General features: G+C 44.1%; 2 gene segments (V, D, J or C); one reads left to right on the forward strand and one right to left on the reverse strand.

The window, feature by feature from the left end:
* LOC127634238 (immunoglobulin kappa constant-like) overlaps positions 1-8,636 on the forward strand; it is an 89,419-nt gene extending 80,783 nt beyond the window's left edge. The window contains 1 exon segment of the C gene segment in view: positions 8,191-8,636. Within this exon segment, the coding sequence occupies positions 8,265-8,507 (243 nt within the window).
* Positions 8,637-15,680: 7,044 nt separating this feature from the next.
* LOC127634228 (immunoglobulin kappa variable 4-1-like) lies at positions 15,681-16,564 on the reverse strand. The segment is given in 2 exon segments: positions 15,681-16,355; positions 16,483-16,564. Coding segments are annotated over 2 exon segments (384 nt in total).
* Positions 16,565-17,002: the final 438 nt, after the last annotated feature.

The following is a 17,002-nucleotide window of genomic DNA, read 5'->3' on the forward strand; positions in this document are numbered from 1 at the left end:
CTGTAAAGAAAAAACAAAAGCAGGTTTTGATGAATTATTTGTTTGGAGTGGCTAAACTTTCCATATGGCTTTCAAGGAAACACATGATTCAGAGTAAAGGGTCAAAAGATGTTAATGGGGTCTTTTTAGGATTATTGGCAGCTCGTCTTAGAATTGAATATGCTTATCATAAATTGACAAATAATCTACAGTGTTTTATTGAAAAATGGTCTGTTGCAAATGTTCTTTGTGTTGTTGATGATGATGGAGAGATGGTTTTATCTTTTTAATAATATAAAGTGTCTCTAAGATTGATGTAAAATCATGTTGTTGATTTTAGAATGTTAATTAGGAATTAAAGGATACTTTTCAATCAATCTCTCTCTCTCTCTCCCTCCCTCTCTGAATGGAGATGTGATGCTGAAGGTAAATGTGCCAACTTCTCTATCTAGTTGGCTTCTGTGGATCTTGATAAAGGTCATCAATGTCTCTCCAGACACATGATGTACTGCTGTGTCTCCTCAAACCATTCATAGATCAATAACATGCGCTGACATGAGCTTCTTCATAAGTTGAAGTAACCCCACGTTCATTTTAAAGAATATGGATTTTAAAGAGAGTGCATTCTGAAATCAGAAGGAACAGGATATAGTCGATAAAGGAACATATATAGAATAAAAACAGGACTGAACTGTAGATTCACCTTCATTTGATCTACTTCATCTGTTTGATTCAGGACAGATGGACCGGGGATCTCTTCCACAGGAAACCGACTTTCATCATCATTTTTCCTCCAGTGACTTTATTGCAATACAACACAAGTCAACTTATCTTCTGTTTTACTGTATAGTCGGAAATATAACAATCTCACGTAAACTGAAATCAATTAACTTGAGCTCTGAGCTGCATGAACACTTTTATATAATGCAGCAAAAGATTCTGGATGAAAGTATTAATGGAGATCTGTGGTGGACACCGTTGTGGAGACATTGTTTACAGCATCAGCTTGTGTCAATTTCTCATCTAGTTGACCTCTGTGGTTCTTGATAAATGCCTTTTTTAAGGACTGATATGGTTCTGGTTTCTCCAAATTCATGTACTGATCTGGTTCCTCAAACCACTCGTACAGTTCTGTGATAATGAAGCTTGTATAAAAGACTTTTTCATTAGCAGCATCTGGTTCACTGTACGGCGTGTGTGGCTATACTTATATATAACTTATATAAAAACAATGGGTGACTATGGTATGTCCTCATTTAGATAGTTATTTATTTAAGTTCGATGTTATTTATGTTGTGAGTTTGCATCTGAACAATTCAACATTTTGTCTTTGTCTGATGTTACAGGTCTCTGGAGATTCAAATGGCACAATTAGATGAGAGTGGGCTGCATCAATATATGAAACGGTCAAATTGTTACGGGTCAACATGATGAATGAGGTCAAAGGTCAGAAGCAGGGACTAAAAACTAAATGTTCTTCATTCTGTGTGTGTGTGTGAGTGTGTGTGTGTGTGTGTGTGTTATTGCAGAGTCTGGCTAAACAACCCCCTACCTCCGTGTGGTGCCGGACGGGCAACGTTGTGGTCAACGCCATGGGGGGAGGGCCAATAAAGACTGTTCCCTCTCCTCTCTGTCATGGTGCTTTACAGCGGCCAAATGGGGGCTCTGGACGGGTGCGAGGGGCTGGTAACCCCTCTACCTTCAATTAATTACCACTAAACCACGAAGTAAAGCTATAATTAAGCTAGTGCCGGAGGCCCTGGGGGGACAGGCGTCTATGACGTCTCCTGGCCAAACTCCTTCAGGCAGAGCCAGGAGACTGAATCCTCACCCTCGGGGCTCCTCCAGAAACAACAAAAAGCCGCTACGGATGGCCACGTGGAATGTTCGAACACTCACAGCGGAGGAGAGGCTGCCACTCCTCTGTCGGGAGCTGGACCGGTACCGCCTGGATCTTTGTGGTGTTCAGGAGGTCCGGTGGACCGGCTCTGGCTCTTGCCACTATGAGGGGTGGACTGCCCTCTACTCGGGGCAGGTGACTGTCAAACAACAGGGAGTGGCACTTCTTCTGAACAAAAGAATGAAGGCAGCGTGGGAGCGTGGCGGTGAGGTGTGGGAAGCTGTGAGCCCCTGGTTACTTTGGGTTCGCCTTCCCATCAACCAGAGGCGAGGAGTGGTGGTCGTGGTTATTTATGCCCCCACCGAAGACGAACATCCGTGGAGGGATGCGGGAAAGGCCGACGAGTCAGATGCCTTCTATGACCTCCTGTCACAGGTGTTGGCTAAAGTGGCCCCTCGGGATAGAATCATCATGTTGGGTGATTTCAATGCCAGAGTTGGCCATGATGCTAGCACCTGGGCAGGAGTGATTGGAAGGCATGGGCCTGATCAGCTCAATAACAACAGCAGGAGGCTGCTAGATTTTTGTGCAGCCCATGAGCTTGTAATTACCAACACACTGTTCCAGCATCGGCGCATCCACACAACATCATGTATGCATGCCGGGTCCAAGCAAGAACATCTGCTGGACTACATAGTGACTGAACAGCGGATGCGGGCCCATGTCCTTGACACCAGGACCTACCGTGGAGCTGATCTGCCCACTGACCATCGACTTGTCATCTGTAAGATGCGCCTGCCATTCTTCCACTCCGGTGGTGGGTGTAAACCCAGGACCCCTTTCAAACCCATAGTGGCCTGGTCTAGGCTGGCTGATGAAAGTTGCAAGCGAGAATTTCAGCATCGCTTGCAGCTGGGGTTGGCATCATCCCCCACTCCTCTGGATGTCGAGGGGAAATGGGCGAGGTTTAGGACTGTGGCTCATGTAACTGCAATGGCAGTTTTGGGCACACGGTCCAGACCTCCTCAGAAACCCTGGCTGACGGAGGAGGTGTTCAGGCTGGCTGAGAAAAAGCGACAGGCCCACTCTCATCGTCTACAGCATCCCACGTCAGAAAATGAGGAGGCTTACCGCAGCTTTCGCTCGGAGGTTCGGAGAGCCGTGAGGCGCTGCAAGGATGGTTGGTAGTCGCGGGTGGCTGAGGAGATGGAGTCTGCCTCAGTGGCCCGCGATCACAAATCGCTCTTTAATTCCATCAAAAAAGTTACTTGCAGCGCCACACCTATTACCATCATTAGGGGAAAGAACGGTGATCCAATCTCCGACTCCCAGAAACAGGTTTGCAGATTTGCTGAGCATTTCTGTGAGGTTCTGGGGGAGGGGAAGTCCCTGAGCCTGGTAAAAATTGTGGGACAAAGTGGGGATGACCTGCTGGGGCTGCGGTGCCACAAATATTGGAGGAAGAAGTCGCTCCCTGTGGGTGGCTGGCTGAGGTGCCATCTTTGGAGGAAGTACTGAAGGCGATCCAGAGCCTGAGGCCAGGAAAGGCACCGGGCAGAGATGATCTCCCCAGTGAAATGCTGAGGGAGGGTGGTATTTGTGCACATACTGCCCTACATGATATCATAACAACAGTCTGGACCACTGGGCAGGTTCCACAGGATTGGAAGGATGCCCTGGTGGTCCCTCTCTTTGAAAAGGGGGACCGCTCAGATTGTAATAACTATAGGGGCATCTCACTCCTCAGTGTGCCGGGAAAGGTCCTGGCAAGGATTATTCAACATCGCCTTGCCAGGCACGCTGAGGAGAGACTTGCGGAGTCCCAGTGTGGTTTCAGGAAGGGGCGGTCTTGCACAGATGCCATATTCTCTGTCCGTCTGCTACAGCAGAGGTGTAGGGAATTCCAGCAAGACCTACATCTCTGCTTTATTGACCTGGTCAAGGCCTATGATACCATCAGTAGGCCTGGGCTCTGGGTTGTTCTTCGGTGCTTGAGTCCCAGACCCACTGCTCGCGATCATTAAGGACCTTCATGATGGCGAGCGGGCCCGGGTAAAACTACGTGGTCGGGAGTCGGAGCCATTCCCTGTTCACCTTGGAGTGCGACAGGGATGTCCTCTGGCTCCCACATTATTTAATATCTATTTCGACCATGTGGTTCGTGAAGATTTCGATGGCTGTACTGGAGGAATTTCCATCTGGTACAGATATAATGGGAGGTTGATCGATGCCCGGGTGCGGTCAAGGGATGGATCCCTATTGGTCAACCACATTATGTATGCTGATGATCTGGTGATTGCTGCTCACTCAGAGGAGGAGTTGGAGGTGCTGCTGATGAACCTGGAGCTTGCCACTAAGAGATGGGGCCTTACCATCAGCCCAACCAAAACTAAGCACCTTCCTGGGTATTATGTAACATCGGACACTACACCCCCACAGCTCCCAATTGGTGATGGGGCAGTTGTGGAGAGAGTGGAGTGTTTTCCATACCTGGGAAGTGTGCTTATGACCAGCTCCGGTTTGACAGCAGAGGTCTCACTCCGAATCAGTCGAGCGGCATTATCTTTTCATCGGTTGCGTAATGCTGTGTGGAAGCTACCCGGTTTGTCGCTCCGCACAAAGCTTCAAGTATTCTCGGCCACGGTCGTTCCCTCCCTTCTCTATGCTTGCGAAACGTGGACCCCCCCTAATGGAACATCATCGCCGGCTAGAAACATTTAGGCTGGCCTGCCTAAGATCCATCCTGGGTTTAACCAGGCTGGATTGTGTGAGGAGCTCACAAATCTTTGAAAGATGTGGACAAAGTCCCATCGGTGAGCTCCTCCGGCAGGCAAGGTTGCGTTGGCTGGGTCATGTAGCCCGCATGCCCGGCCACCGCATGTCTAAACAGTTTTTGTTCGGCCGGATAGAGGGGGCTAAGCGGGCGCGGCACGGGCTGGAGAAGAGATGGAGTGATGTGGTACAAGAGGATGTGGAGCTGAGTGGACTTGCCGACGACTGGTACCAGCAGTGTCAAGATCGGCCTCTTTGGAGGAGGCTTGTGAAGGATGCTGCTGGCCAGTTGCAGGCAGTCGCCAACGGAGGGCAGAGGAGCGACTCTCACAACAATGAGCAGAGCGCAGGGTGGCTAAAGCACAGCAAGTTGGCACAGTAGGGGGCACAGGTGGTGCATCAGCCAGTCATCTCAGTCATTCGACCCATGTCACCGGTTGGATCTGTCCCGTGACCTCCTGCCAGCGGGCGTTCGACACTTCACGTGGCCTTAACGTGCACATAGCCTGGCACAAGCGTCGTGGTGACGTCACCGCCACTTAGTGGCGAATGGCGGTTGTGTGTTTGTTTGTTTGTTTGTTATTGCAGTGATGCAGCAGTTTCCTTCAGGATGAAAACATGTTTCATTACACAAAAATAATAAAGTTTACAACAAACATTTGTGACAAAACAATTTCACTGTTTAAAGTGTCTTTCTACTAACAGAGAAAATTAGATGTAATATTTGATCAAGAAATCTAAAAAAGCATTTACTGGTAAAACTAAATGAATCCTCTTGTGGTTTGAACATGGTCACTGGAGACAGATCTGATCTATTCTGAGAGAAACACAATCATTCCACACTGACAATGCAAATGTGATTTTCACACTCTCAGATTCACTGTTTGATTGGTTAAATGATCTGAACTGGAACACACCAGTTTCACTTCTGCTCTATTGAGTCCTTAATCGTTTTTGAAGACAGCGGGAACCACCGGCACCAGAACGAGTTTAGAAGTGGGGGTGACCGCAAACTGGGCTGATTGTGATGTCATCAAAAGAACATTCTGCAGTCAATATAAAACAAAACAAATAATAATAATAATAATTTGGCCAATTTATCCCAGACCAGCTTCCAAGATTGTCAAAATCACAGAGACTGACGAGTTATTTATCAACATACACAGTTTGAATGCTGAAGTAATCGAACTAAAGAGATTCAAATCTGACGTGATAAGCTTGATAACATTGTGCAAACAGTCTATGTTCATTCTTCGACTATCATATAAGTCATATAATGAAAGTTATAACTCCTAAAATAAACATCTGGACTTGTGTATACTGGAACATCTCCTCATGATTCAACACAGAATATCAGTGACAGCAGCACATCCTCATCCACTTTCATTCATTTCTGAATCTATTGTTTAAAGTGATGAATTACATTCAAATATGACATCTGTGAAAACAAATGTTTTATGTTTGCATGATGCTGTATTCACATGGATAGGTGTCAGTAAAGTTTAAGACTAGTGTCATATCAGCCAGTAAAACATCAACCAAAAATGACTGAATTTACCTTTATAATAAAATGTGTCGTCCAGTTTCATATGTAGTGTTGAGTGTGAAATATCAAAATCTAAAACTTTGTGTCCATGTCAATTTATAATGAAACATTCAGAGAAACTGTTTCTGTATCAGTAGTTCCTCTTTCACTGAAGGAGGTTTTTGTATGACTCTTTATCACTGTGTGAACACATGAATGCTTTGAGGATAGTGAAAACTCTGACAGTAATAATGTCCTTCATCTTCAGTCTGGACTCCACTGATGGTCAGAGTGAAATCACTATTAGATCCACTGCCACTGAATTTAGATGAAGTTCCAGTCTGGAGGGTGCTTGCATAATATATGAGGAGTTTAGGAGCTTCTCCAGGTTTCTGTAAGTACCAGGCTAAATAATTACCACCATGTACATGCACTGCTGGTTTTACAGTTTATTTGAACTTGTTGTCCTGGTTGAGCTGTTATTGAGGGACTCTGAGTGACCGTGTACTGTCCATTACACTCTGAAACACAAAATAAAATAAAATAATATTTCACAAAAGCTTTTTGACACTTTAAATAATAATAATAAAAAAACTTTCTACAGTTAAATTGAGTTTATATTAGTGAAATGCACTGAAACAGATTCTCACCAGCAATGAAAAGCAGTAGAGAGCAGATAATGAGAGCGTGTGCTGTCATCTTTACTGTGAATGAGTGAGAACTGAAGGAACAGTGATGTTGGTTTGACAATCCTGACTAACAGACAGTCTGATATTGTGCTTTAATCAGAGGGGCGGGACATTCAAAACTGTTTCCTCTCAGCAGAAAATGTGAGCGTTACAGGAGAACAGCAGAAATAAGAAACAATTACATGTCAAATTACATTCATACATTTCAATCTTTATCTTTTAGTTATTAATTACAATTGCTTGAAATTCTAATGCTTTTTGTTCATTGTGGAAATCTCATGAGCATTCAGTGGATCAAACTAAATCGAATGTTTTATAGAGGAGTTATTACATATTAATAAACATGTTGTATATAATTCTGAATGTAATATGTATGTTTTGATTGTATTTTTGAAACAGTAGTTGATGACAATATGAACTGAATCATGTTTGAATGTGTGTTGTGTAAAGATGTGTTTGTGATCATGTGTTTAAAGTGCAGTTAGTGAAGCGCTCAGAGGTTTTTGTGCAGCTGTTCTATTAGTTTGTATCACTGTGGTGGACTTTCGGCAGCGGCACCAGACTGGATGTTGGCAGTAAGTAAATCATCAAATCATCATTTTAATGTTTTATGTGTTTTTATAATGTGGAATGTGTCAGTTTTATGTTGAATTGACACACATATGAGTTCAGTGATTTCTCTCACTTTTTTATTTATATTTCATTATTTATTAATAATATCTGATTAGACCGATTGAATAATTTGGCTGTTTTTCCAGAAATGAAGGTGAACTTTAAAGACACTTAATTTACACTTTGTCAGCACATGTGAATTTGTTGCTGGTACAGAAATGAGATGTTATTCAGTTTTTGGAGATGTTAAATGACTCTGTGTTTAAATGACGAACATTATCAAGAGTTCATAAAAATGCTCCTTCAATATGAAATGTTTCTTAATGTAATATGTAACATATAAAGTTTTACTGGAGGAATTCTTTCACCAAATGAACTGTTAAAAGTTCATCATTGTACAGAATTTTCTTTTCTATTCTCTTGAGGTTGGGCAATGTCTTTTCATAGTTATTTCTTCATGTTGAAAGAGAAATTTATAAAGGAAAATATTCTTGAACTTTTGTGTAAGTCAAACTGCAAACATATAAAGATATGTGAACTTTATTCATCATTTCATCATTTTGGTCATTCAGAGTCTTTGGGGAAATAAATTGTTCTTTATATGATTGAACAGATCAACATGAAGAAACAAACTTGCAGTTTAATGTTGAAAGTTTTCAATGATATCTTTAAAGATCTTCAAAATCTATAATTGACTAATGTAATTGATTTAGTTTCAATCTGGAGAAAGAAATCTTTTCTTCTTTTGAAGTTGTCTATTGTGTATTTGTCAGGCATCACTCGTCCTAAAGTGAGCGTCCTGCCGCCCTCCAGTGAAGAGATTTCCACAAAGAACACAGCAACACTGATGTGTGTGGCCAACAAGGGCTTCCCCTCAGACTGGAGCCTGAGCTGGAAGGTGGACGGGAGCAGCAGGTCTGAGAAGAGCAGTGCTGGGGTCCTGGAGAAGGGCGGTCTGTACAGCTGGAGCAGCAGTCTGACTCTCTCTCAGGACGAGTGGATGAAGGCGGTCACAGTGAGCTGTGAGGCCAAACAGAAAGAGCAGCTGTCAGTCACTGGAGAAGTGAGGAGAGATCAGTGTTCTGAGTAGATCCTCTGGATTCTCTTCTGCTCTTCTCACTCATGTCTCACATGGAGACTAACAGTGACTTCTATTCACACAAGTATATGTGTGCTTTTGTCTTTCACTTTTCTCTTGTCAAAATTCAATAAACTAATAAAATATTACATTATTGAAGTTTCCTGTCTTTGTTTAAAAGTTGATTTATTGATATTATTTGTGTCATTAGTTAGATCAGGACTTTCTCTCACATTTTATAAATAATCTTCACTCAATGAAGCATGAAAACACCTGCAGAGACATTATGAAACAAGATCATGAAGTCAAATTAGGGAACTCAAACATATAGTGTTCTCAGTAAATGTCTCAATTTATGAACAGATTTTGAAATATAAACATACAGGATCCAGCATGATTGAGAATGTTTCAAAGATTTTTTTGTGTCCTTTAATGAAAACAAGGAAATCGTCTCGGTTACTGTCGTAACCTGATGGAGGGAACGAGACGGTGTGTCGATGATGTGACACTAGGGGTCAATCTTGAGAGCCCGACACACCTTCAGATCTTTGGCGAGTTGAATTTGCATGCCATTCCCTGACATAAGGGTATAAAGGGAAGGACGGCTGGGAATTCATTCAGGTTTTTGCCGAGACAAGGTCCCGGCCGTTACAGTGGTCAAGTTCTGTCTGTGGCAGGAGCGACACAACGTGTCATTGCCTCAATCATGGAACGGAGGTTACAACAGTAACCGAGACGTTCCCCTTCTGTCATTCACTCGATGTTGTGTCGCTGACGTGACACTAGGGGTCCACATATGAAAGCCACAGAGACTGAACTGGTCACGTGAACTGCCGATTCAGGTGTAGGCAAGCTACTATGAGTGTAGAAACACAAGCTGCACGGATACTCCCCAGATGCCCCAAGACCTCCTGTGCTTCCCCATAACCCTGAGAGGGGGGCGAGACATAGCCAACATAGGAGCAGTTTTCTCAGCAGAGAAGTAGATTTCAGCTGGGGCCTAAGAAATGCTCATAAACGCACCTTGGAATGCGTTCTTTGGGTGTGAATGCCTGTGAGAAATATGAAATTGTACATGCTGTTCTGCTCCATGTGGGTGTGTGTGCTTCTGACCTTCCATGTGTGCTCAGTTTACCCCAGATGCAGGCTGCAGTGCGCACGATAGCGAGTCAATATATTTAGCAACTGTTGACTGTTTTTCTTCTTTATCATGTTCCGCATACTTATTTATGTGATCTGATTAAGGTCATACCCGTCCACAAGGTCAACCGTAAGGCATCACGGGTGGAACATCTGTATATGGCCTCTACACCCATTTTCTCCCCCTTGACCCTAGGCCTTGTTACCACTTTCCCATTAGCTGCTTATTGTCTAATGAAAATATAAATGACATGCTTGCTCTAATAAACATTGAGAAGATTGAATACAGACCGACTGTGTGTTGTTCTTTCTACTTCCTTCGCAAAGTCTTCAGAGACTCAGACTCACGACTGCACCTCACTGGGCACGAACATAGAAAGACGGGACTGGGGAATTGGAGATCGCGACTAGATCAAAAATATTCCTAACAGTTTGGGGGCTTCGTCTGGGATACCTCACAAACAGGTAAGGTAAATTTTTTTTGACAAACTTATTTTGACCTGTTTGTTGGGGTATCTCTGAACCGTATAGTGTGTGCATTTGTTGGACTCCCTCAAAAAGGGAACGTTATTGCTCTGCTAGCTGCAGAAAGGGAGCTGATCACTCCATTTTGAACAAATGCACATCGAAAACAACCGCTATTGGTATGTGTGGCAGCGGGGAGTGGTCAAGCGCACGTCCGGGAGAGGAAAGCGGTAAGGCTGCTTACACCTGAGCTAAATTATGCCTGTCTCTATTTCCAGTGAGCACGAGGAGAGTGGCATAAAAGCAGACACAGAGCCTCCAGTCGACAGAACCCGACAAGCCAACCCAGTGTGCTTGTGTTGTGTTGTATTTTATCTTTGTAAACTATTGTGAGAAAGACAGCAATTAAAGCCTTACCTTTTTGTTGAAGCCTCGTTTCCTGTCCTCCTTCCCGTGAGGGTTGTTACAGTATGGTTGCAGATCAGAGGGCCCCTGGTTTTCAACACAATGCCAATACGCAATGAAGAACATGATAAAAGGATAGATGGTCTGAAGGAATAAACACCTACTGACCCATTACAATTTCAGAGGGGAAAAATACCATCGATTGTGACTCAGCCATCAAACTACAGAAGTTGAATTACTTTTGAATTAACACTATTATAGCATAGGCATGATAGTACTGTACATGATCATAACATTTTGATTACGATCATAAAATTCCTATTGTAATTGTTTAATACTGCATACCACTGATGAAAATGTTAACTGTAATAATCATTCCACTAACTATGACAGAGGTACTAGCAAAGGACGTGATTATAGATTCATACTGTCCAAAATCTTACCTACAGAAATAACTGAATTGATATTAATTGATAAAGTGCCTTTGTTGGATACAAAATTTGATCAGCCACAAATAGAGGAAGGAAGAACTAGGTCAGGTAAAGACTTTAAAGGAAACCAGATAGACTATGCATGGGGAGACAATTACACTTTTTAAAGACCTTCTCACATTCCTGCAGAGTATGGCAGCATATAGACGAGATATGAATTTCACGAACATAGAAAGACGGGACCGGGGAATTGGAGATTGCGACTAGATCAAAAATATTCCTAACAATGCCTGAGTGTGCCCCAGGAGCTGTTGCGAGAACAGGTCCGAGAACCAGGTCTGAGTGGTCAGTACAGAGCCACGAGGGTGAACTGCTCCTCGTCCTCCCTGACCAGTGAGTAGGCTCGCTGGGGGGGAACGCATATATTCGCAGCCCTCAGGGCCAGCTGTGTGCCAGTGTGTCTGTGCCGTGGGGAGCTCCTTTCAAGGCATACCAGAGTGGGCAGTGGGAGGATTCTTGGGAGGCAAACAGGTCTACCTGTGCCTTGCCGAATCGACTGCAAATCAGCTGTACCACCTGAGGGTGGAGTCTCCACTCTCCTCTGAGTGTTACCTGCCATGACAGAGCATCTGCTGTGATGTTGAGGTCGCCCGGAATATGAGTGGCGCGCAGCGACTTGCACGCATGGGAGCGAACGCGAACCGTATGAGGGGTCTGTGTCGAGGCAGATTCGAGACATGAGTGTGGGGCAGCCGGGCATGAGAAGGCGGGGGGCCAAGGTTGTAATGACAGAGCTGTAATCAACTGGCGTTTGGTGGCCGTGGGGGGCAGTGACCGGCAACGTCAGCGATCTAACCTGAGGAGAGAGATCCGAGAAACCAGTCATCCAGCCACGAGTGGTCAGGGGTGGGTGGAGGGTTCCACTCAATCCCGACACTCGCAGCGGCCCGGGAAAGCATGGCAGTGAGTTCAGTGTCCGCCTCAGACCGGGATTCCACAGTCCGGTCGAGTCTTGCTCTCACTGTAAGGGCATGAACCATCCACGAACGCTTCCTCAACGTGACATTGCCCAAGACACGTAAGGCAGTGCTCGTGGATGTCAGAGGCGGAGAGGTAACGACCACATCCAGGAACTGCACAGAGACGCATCTTTAAAATGACGTTCAAAAGAACTGTCGAAGCACCCAGGTGTGTAATCTGCAGTGGAGTGCAGAAGGAGAGAGACCGCTGGAAAGTGCCGTAAATCCAACAGCAAATGCTCTTGAACGAGAGAAGGTGGTGATGAGCAGACGACTCAGCAAGCTGTAGTGCTACCGCTCGGCTCTGAAGAAAAAATCTGAGTGAATTCCCTGCTGTTCTTCCCTTTATACCCGTATGTCGGGGGAGTGGCATGCAAATTCAACTCAGAAATTCTCAATATTTAAGTAATATTTACTACAAAATGGTAAAAAATTTATTTTATTTTTTTACTTCAATACACGTCAATTTATTCATTTGAGTTAATAGTGATGGGTATCAGTTATATTTTGATACAAGATTTATAAGTCTGTAATTAGCTATGCTAGTTGACTTTCATCACAACAGGGACTAAAAATGGTTCAAGAAATGAAAACTGAAAATGAATTACATTTTTCATAGAATGTAACCAAAAACAAGAACAAATCCCTTTCAATCGTTCCGGAGTGAAAACTTTATTTTTTAAATGCTGGTAACTGGCTATTAACCAATTAATTTTGTTCCGATAATTTTTTTATGCAACCCAAGGCTTATCAGAGTCAATTATTGGAGTTACACTGTTGCCCCAAAAAAAGGGGTTTCACTCTTTTAAATGGAACATGATGAGCATGTGCTTTGATTCTGAAGGCAACTGCTACATCACACATCTCTTTGCCTAATTGCACATTATAGATGCAGTTCAGAACTCTAAGAGTAGTGTTTGATTGTGGTGCAGTGTTTAAAGGAACTTCTCTGAATGGTCAGCTGCTACAGGGTCCCTATCTCACCAACTCACTGCTGGGGGTTCAGACAGGAGCCTGTTGCTTTGATAGCTGATATACAGTACGCCATGTTTCATCAGGTAAAGGTTTCTCTGAAACATGGACTTTCTGCATTTTTTGTGGTACCCTAGTGGTGATGTTTCACAGAATGCTATGGAATATAGGATGAAAGTTCATCATTTTGGAGCAGTGTCCTCTCTCAGCTGTGCTAGCTATGCATTGAGGAGGATCATACAAGACCATCAAGCACAGTTTGAGCCTTTTGTTTTGAATACTATTCTTCAGAACTTTTATATGGATGACTGTTTAACATCTTTGCCTACAGAACCTGAAGCACTTCATATGGCTCAGAATCTTATTGCTGCTTGTGCCAAGGGAGGAATTCAATTATCAAAATGGATGAGTAATAGTCATGTCATTATGGCCAGCATTCCAGAGGAACATAGATCAAAGGTAATCAAAGAGCTTGATTTGGATAAAGATGATTTACCCCCGGAAAGAGTACTTGGTCTGCACTGGTGCACTGAAAAGGATAAATTCACCTTTAGGTTATCCATAAAGGAGCATCCTCACACAAGACGCGTCATGTTGTCTGTGGTTAGTTCCATCTATGACCCCTTGGGGTTTCTTTCACCATTTACTCTGCCTGTAAAACAGGTTCTCCAAAGAAATGTGCAAGTGCAATGTTGGCTGGGATGACAAGATTGCACAGGTCTTCTCTGAGTGATGGACAATATGGCTGGCCAACTTGCACTGTATAGCAGAACTGAAAGTAGACCGGTGTGTAAAGCCCAAGGATCCTCACATCCAGGATCTCACATCCTGCCCTCCGCAAGCCTGCTGCCATGGGCCATGCCCCATGTCCTGGGGCACCCGCAAGCGCTGCCCCGGGAGGAGGCAGGCCCAGCCCCTTCGTTGCTGTACGTGCCTTATGCACCTACGTGGACCGCACGCACGACTTCATGCGTTTTGAGCAGCTCTATGTCTGCTTTTGCGGACAGCGGAAAGGGAACGCTGTCTCCAAACAGAGGCTCTCCCACTGGCTGGTGGACGCCATCCTGTTGGCCTACCACACCCAGGCCATGCCCCCCTCCCCCCCCCGCGGGTCCGAGCACACTCAACAAGGAGTGTTGCATCCTCATGGGCACTGGCTAGGGGCGCCTCTCTGGCAGACATATGCAGAGCTGCGGGCTGGGTTACACCCAATACCTTTGCAAGGTTTTACAACCTCAGGGTTGATTCAGTCCCGTCCCGTGTTTGCTCAGGTCTGAGCCGGTAGAACTTGGTACACGCTGACAGTCTGACCATGTGAATTGCTTGCGCCCAGCGCCCTTTCCCTCGGCCGAGGTAAAACAGTGCACTTTTCCCTCCCAGGAGATCCCACTCACTCGGCTCCCTGGATGACTCCTCCCTAGCCCTTTGGGTCCGCAATTCAGCGGAGGAATTCACCAATCCAATCCACTGCGGGTATCTCAAATCTACCCTGCACTGGGAAAGGTGCTCCACAGATCAGGCCTCCTACGCGGACTCCTCCTGTGTGTATTTTCCGCGGTACGGTCCCCTTACGAGCGGACCAGCGTCTCCATTAGGTAGTTCCTGCTGCCCTCCGGTCGCCATGTTGTAGCAACTCCCCCCTCCTCTAGGCTGGATCTACCAACACACTATTCTTTCCCATGTGACCGAAGAGGCTCATGTGATGTATTTTGCCACGTTACCTCCCCCTTCCTGGGCAGATGTGGTCTCCGCAGGGTCTTTTCCCCCTGAAAGAATAGGAAAATGGGTAAGACCCCCCTTCCCACGATGCAGTAAGGGCCCCAGCCGTTTGGCTCTATGAGAGAAACATAGAGAGAAAAGAGGCCCGGCTAGGCTCGGCCCGTCCAAGGTTGTCAAGTGTCGCCTTGATCCTCTGCTTGGGTAACTAGAAGGATTCCGACATCTTTTAATGGGCATTGGGGAAGGGTATGTGCAGACTGACACAGCTGGTCATCCTGTCACGTGAAATACCTGCCCGCTCCTGTGTCAGCAGTACATGTCAGCAGTACACGCATGGCGTGATTTGAAGTGGACCCCTAGTGTTGCTTCTTCGACATGACGTCGAAGTGAGCGACAGACGGGGATGTCTAGGATACATATGTAATCTCCATTCCCTGATGGAGGGAACGAGACGTCTTGTCCTCCCGGCCACGTCGCTGAGCCGAGCCACTGAGGTGGCCGGACACTCCCGGCTCCTCAGAAAAATACTGAATGAACTCATAGTATTTCCTCACCTTTATTCCCGTAATTCCGGGAGTGGGGTATGCAAATACTGTCTGCCAACTTCTCATTGGCCTTTTTTCATGCATCAGAAGCATATTCGGCGCTCAAGAGAGACCCCTAGGGAACAGAGATTACAAGGTAACCAAGACGACTTGTGTATACCGGAACATCTCCTCATGGTTCAACACGTTTCTACAAACACAGAATATCAGTGATAGCAGCACACCCTCATCCACTTTCATTCATTTCTGCCATTTTTGATTCAGTTTCTGGGTCTATTGTAGATCAGTGATGGACTGATCAGATGTCTGCTATTATCACTTCTTGGTGCACAGGGCAAAATGGCACTTTTATCTAATTAAATGAATATCAGATGATAAAACTAGAATAAATGATATTCTCCGGAGACTCCAGCACTAGATGAATCTATTTTAATACGTGAACAACATGTATGTGACATCACCTCTCACTTTATATGAGTCTGTCCAATTGAGGGGGTGAAACAAGTCAAATGTTTAAAGTGATGAATTACATTCAAATATGACATCTGTGAAAACAAATGTTTTATGTTTGCATGATGCTGTATTCACATGGATAGGTGTCAGTAAAGTTTAAGACTAGTGTCATATCAGCCAGTAAAACATCAACCAAAAATGACTGAATTGACCTTTATAATAAAATGTGTCGTCCAGTTTCATATGTAGTGTTGAGTGTGAAATATCAAAATCTAAAACTTTGTGTCCATGTCAATTTATAATGAAACATTCAGAGAAACTGTTTCTGTATCAGTAGTTCCTCTTTCACTGAAGGAGGTTTTTGTACGACTCTTTATCACTGTGTGAACACATAAATGCTTCCAGGATAGTGAAAACTCTGACAGTAATAATGTCCTGCATCTTCAGTCTGGACTCCACTGATGGTCAGAGTGAAATCACTATTAGATCCACTGCCACTGAATCTAGATGAAGTTCCAGTCTGGAGGCTGCTTGTCAAATATATGAGGAGTTTAGGAGCTTCACCAGGTTTCTGTAAGTACCAGCTCAAGTAGTGTCCATAACTACTGAGATAGTAGACATCACTGCTGATTTTACAGTTTATTTGAACTTGTTGTCCTGGTTGAGCTGTTATTGAGGGACTCTGAGTGACCGTGTACTGTCCATTACACTCTGAAACACAAAATAAAATAAAATATTATTTCACAAGAGATTTTTGACACTTGAAATAATAATAATAAAAACGTTCTACAATTAAATTGAGTTTATATTAGTGAAATGCACTGAAACAGATTCTCACCAGCAATGAAAAGCAGTAGAGAGCAGATAATGAGAGCGTGTGCTGTCATCTTTACTGTGAATGAGTGAGAACTGAAGGAACAGTGATGTTGGTTTGACAGTCCTGACTAACAGACAGTCTGATATTGTGCTTTAATCAGAGGGGCGGACATTCAAAACTGTTTCCTCTCAGCAGAAAATGTGAGCGTTACAGGAGAACAGCAGAAATAAGAAACAATTACATGTCAAATTACATTCATACATTTCAATCTTTATCTTTTAGTGATTAATTACAATTGGTTGAAATTCGAATGATTTTTGTTCATTGTGGAAATCTCATGAGCATTCAGTAGATCAAACTAAATCAAATGTGTTATAGAGGAGTTATTACATTGTATTAAACATGTTGTATATAATTCTGAATGTAATATGTATGTTTTTATTGTATTTTTGAAACAGTAGTTGATGACAATATGAACTGAATCATGTTTGAATGTGTGTTGTGTAAAGATGTGTTTGTGATCATGTGTTTAAAGTGCAGT

Source organism: Xyrauchen texanus, chromosome 41, assembly GCF_025860055.1.
Source record: "Xyrauchen texanus isolate HMW12.3.18 chromosome 41, RBS_HiC_50CHRs, whole genome shotgun sequence".
NCBI classification, from domain to species: domain Eukaryota; kingdom Metazoa; phylum Chordata; class Actinopteri; order Cypriniformes; family Catostomidae; genus Xyrauchen; species Xyrauchen texanus.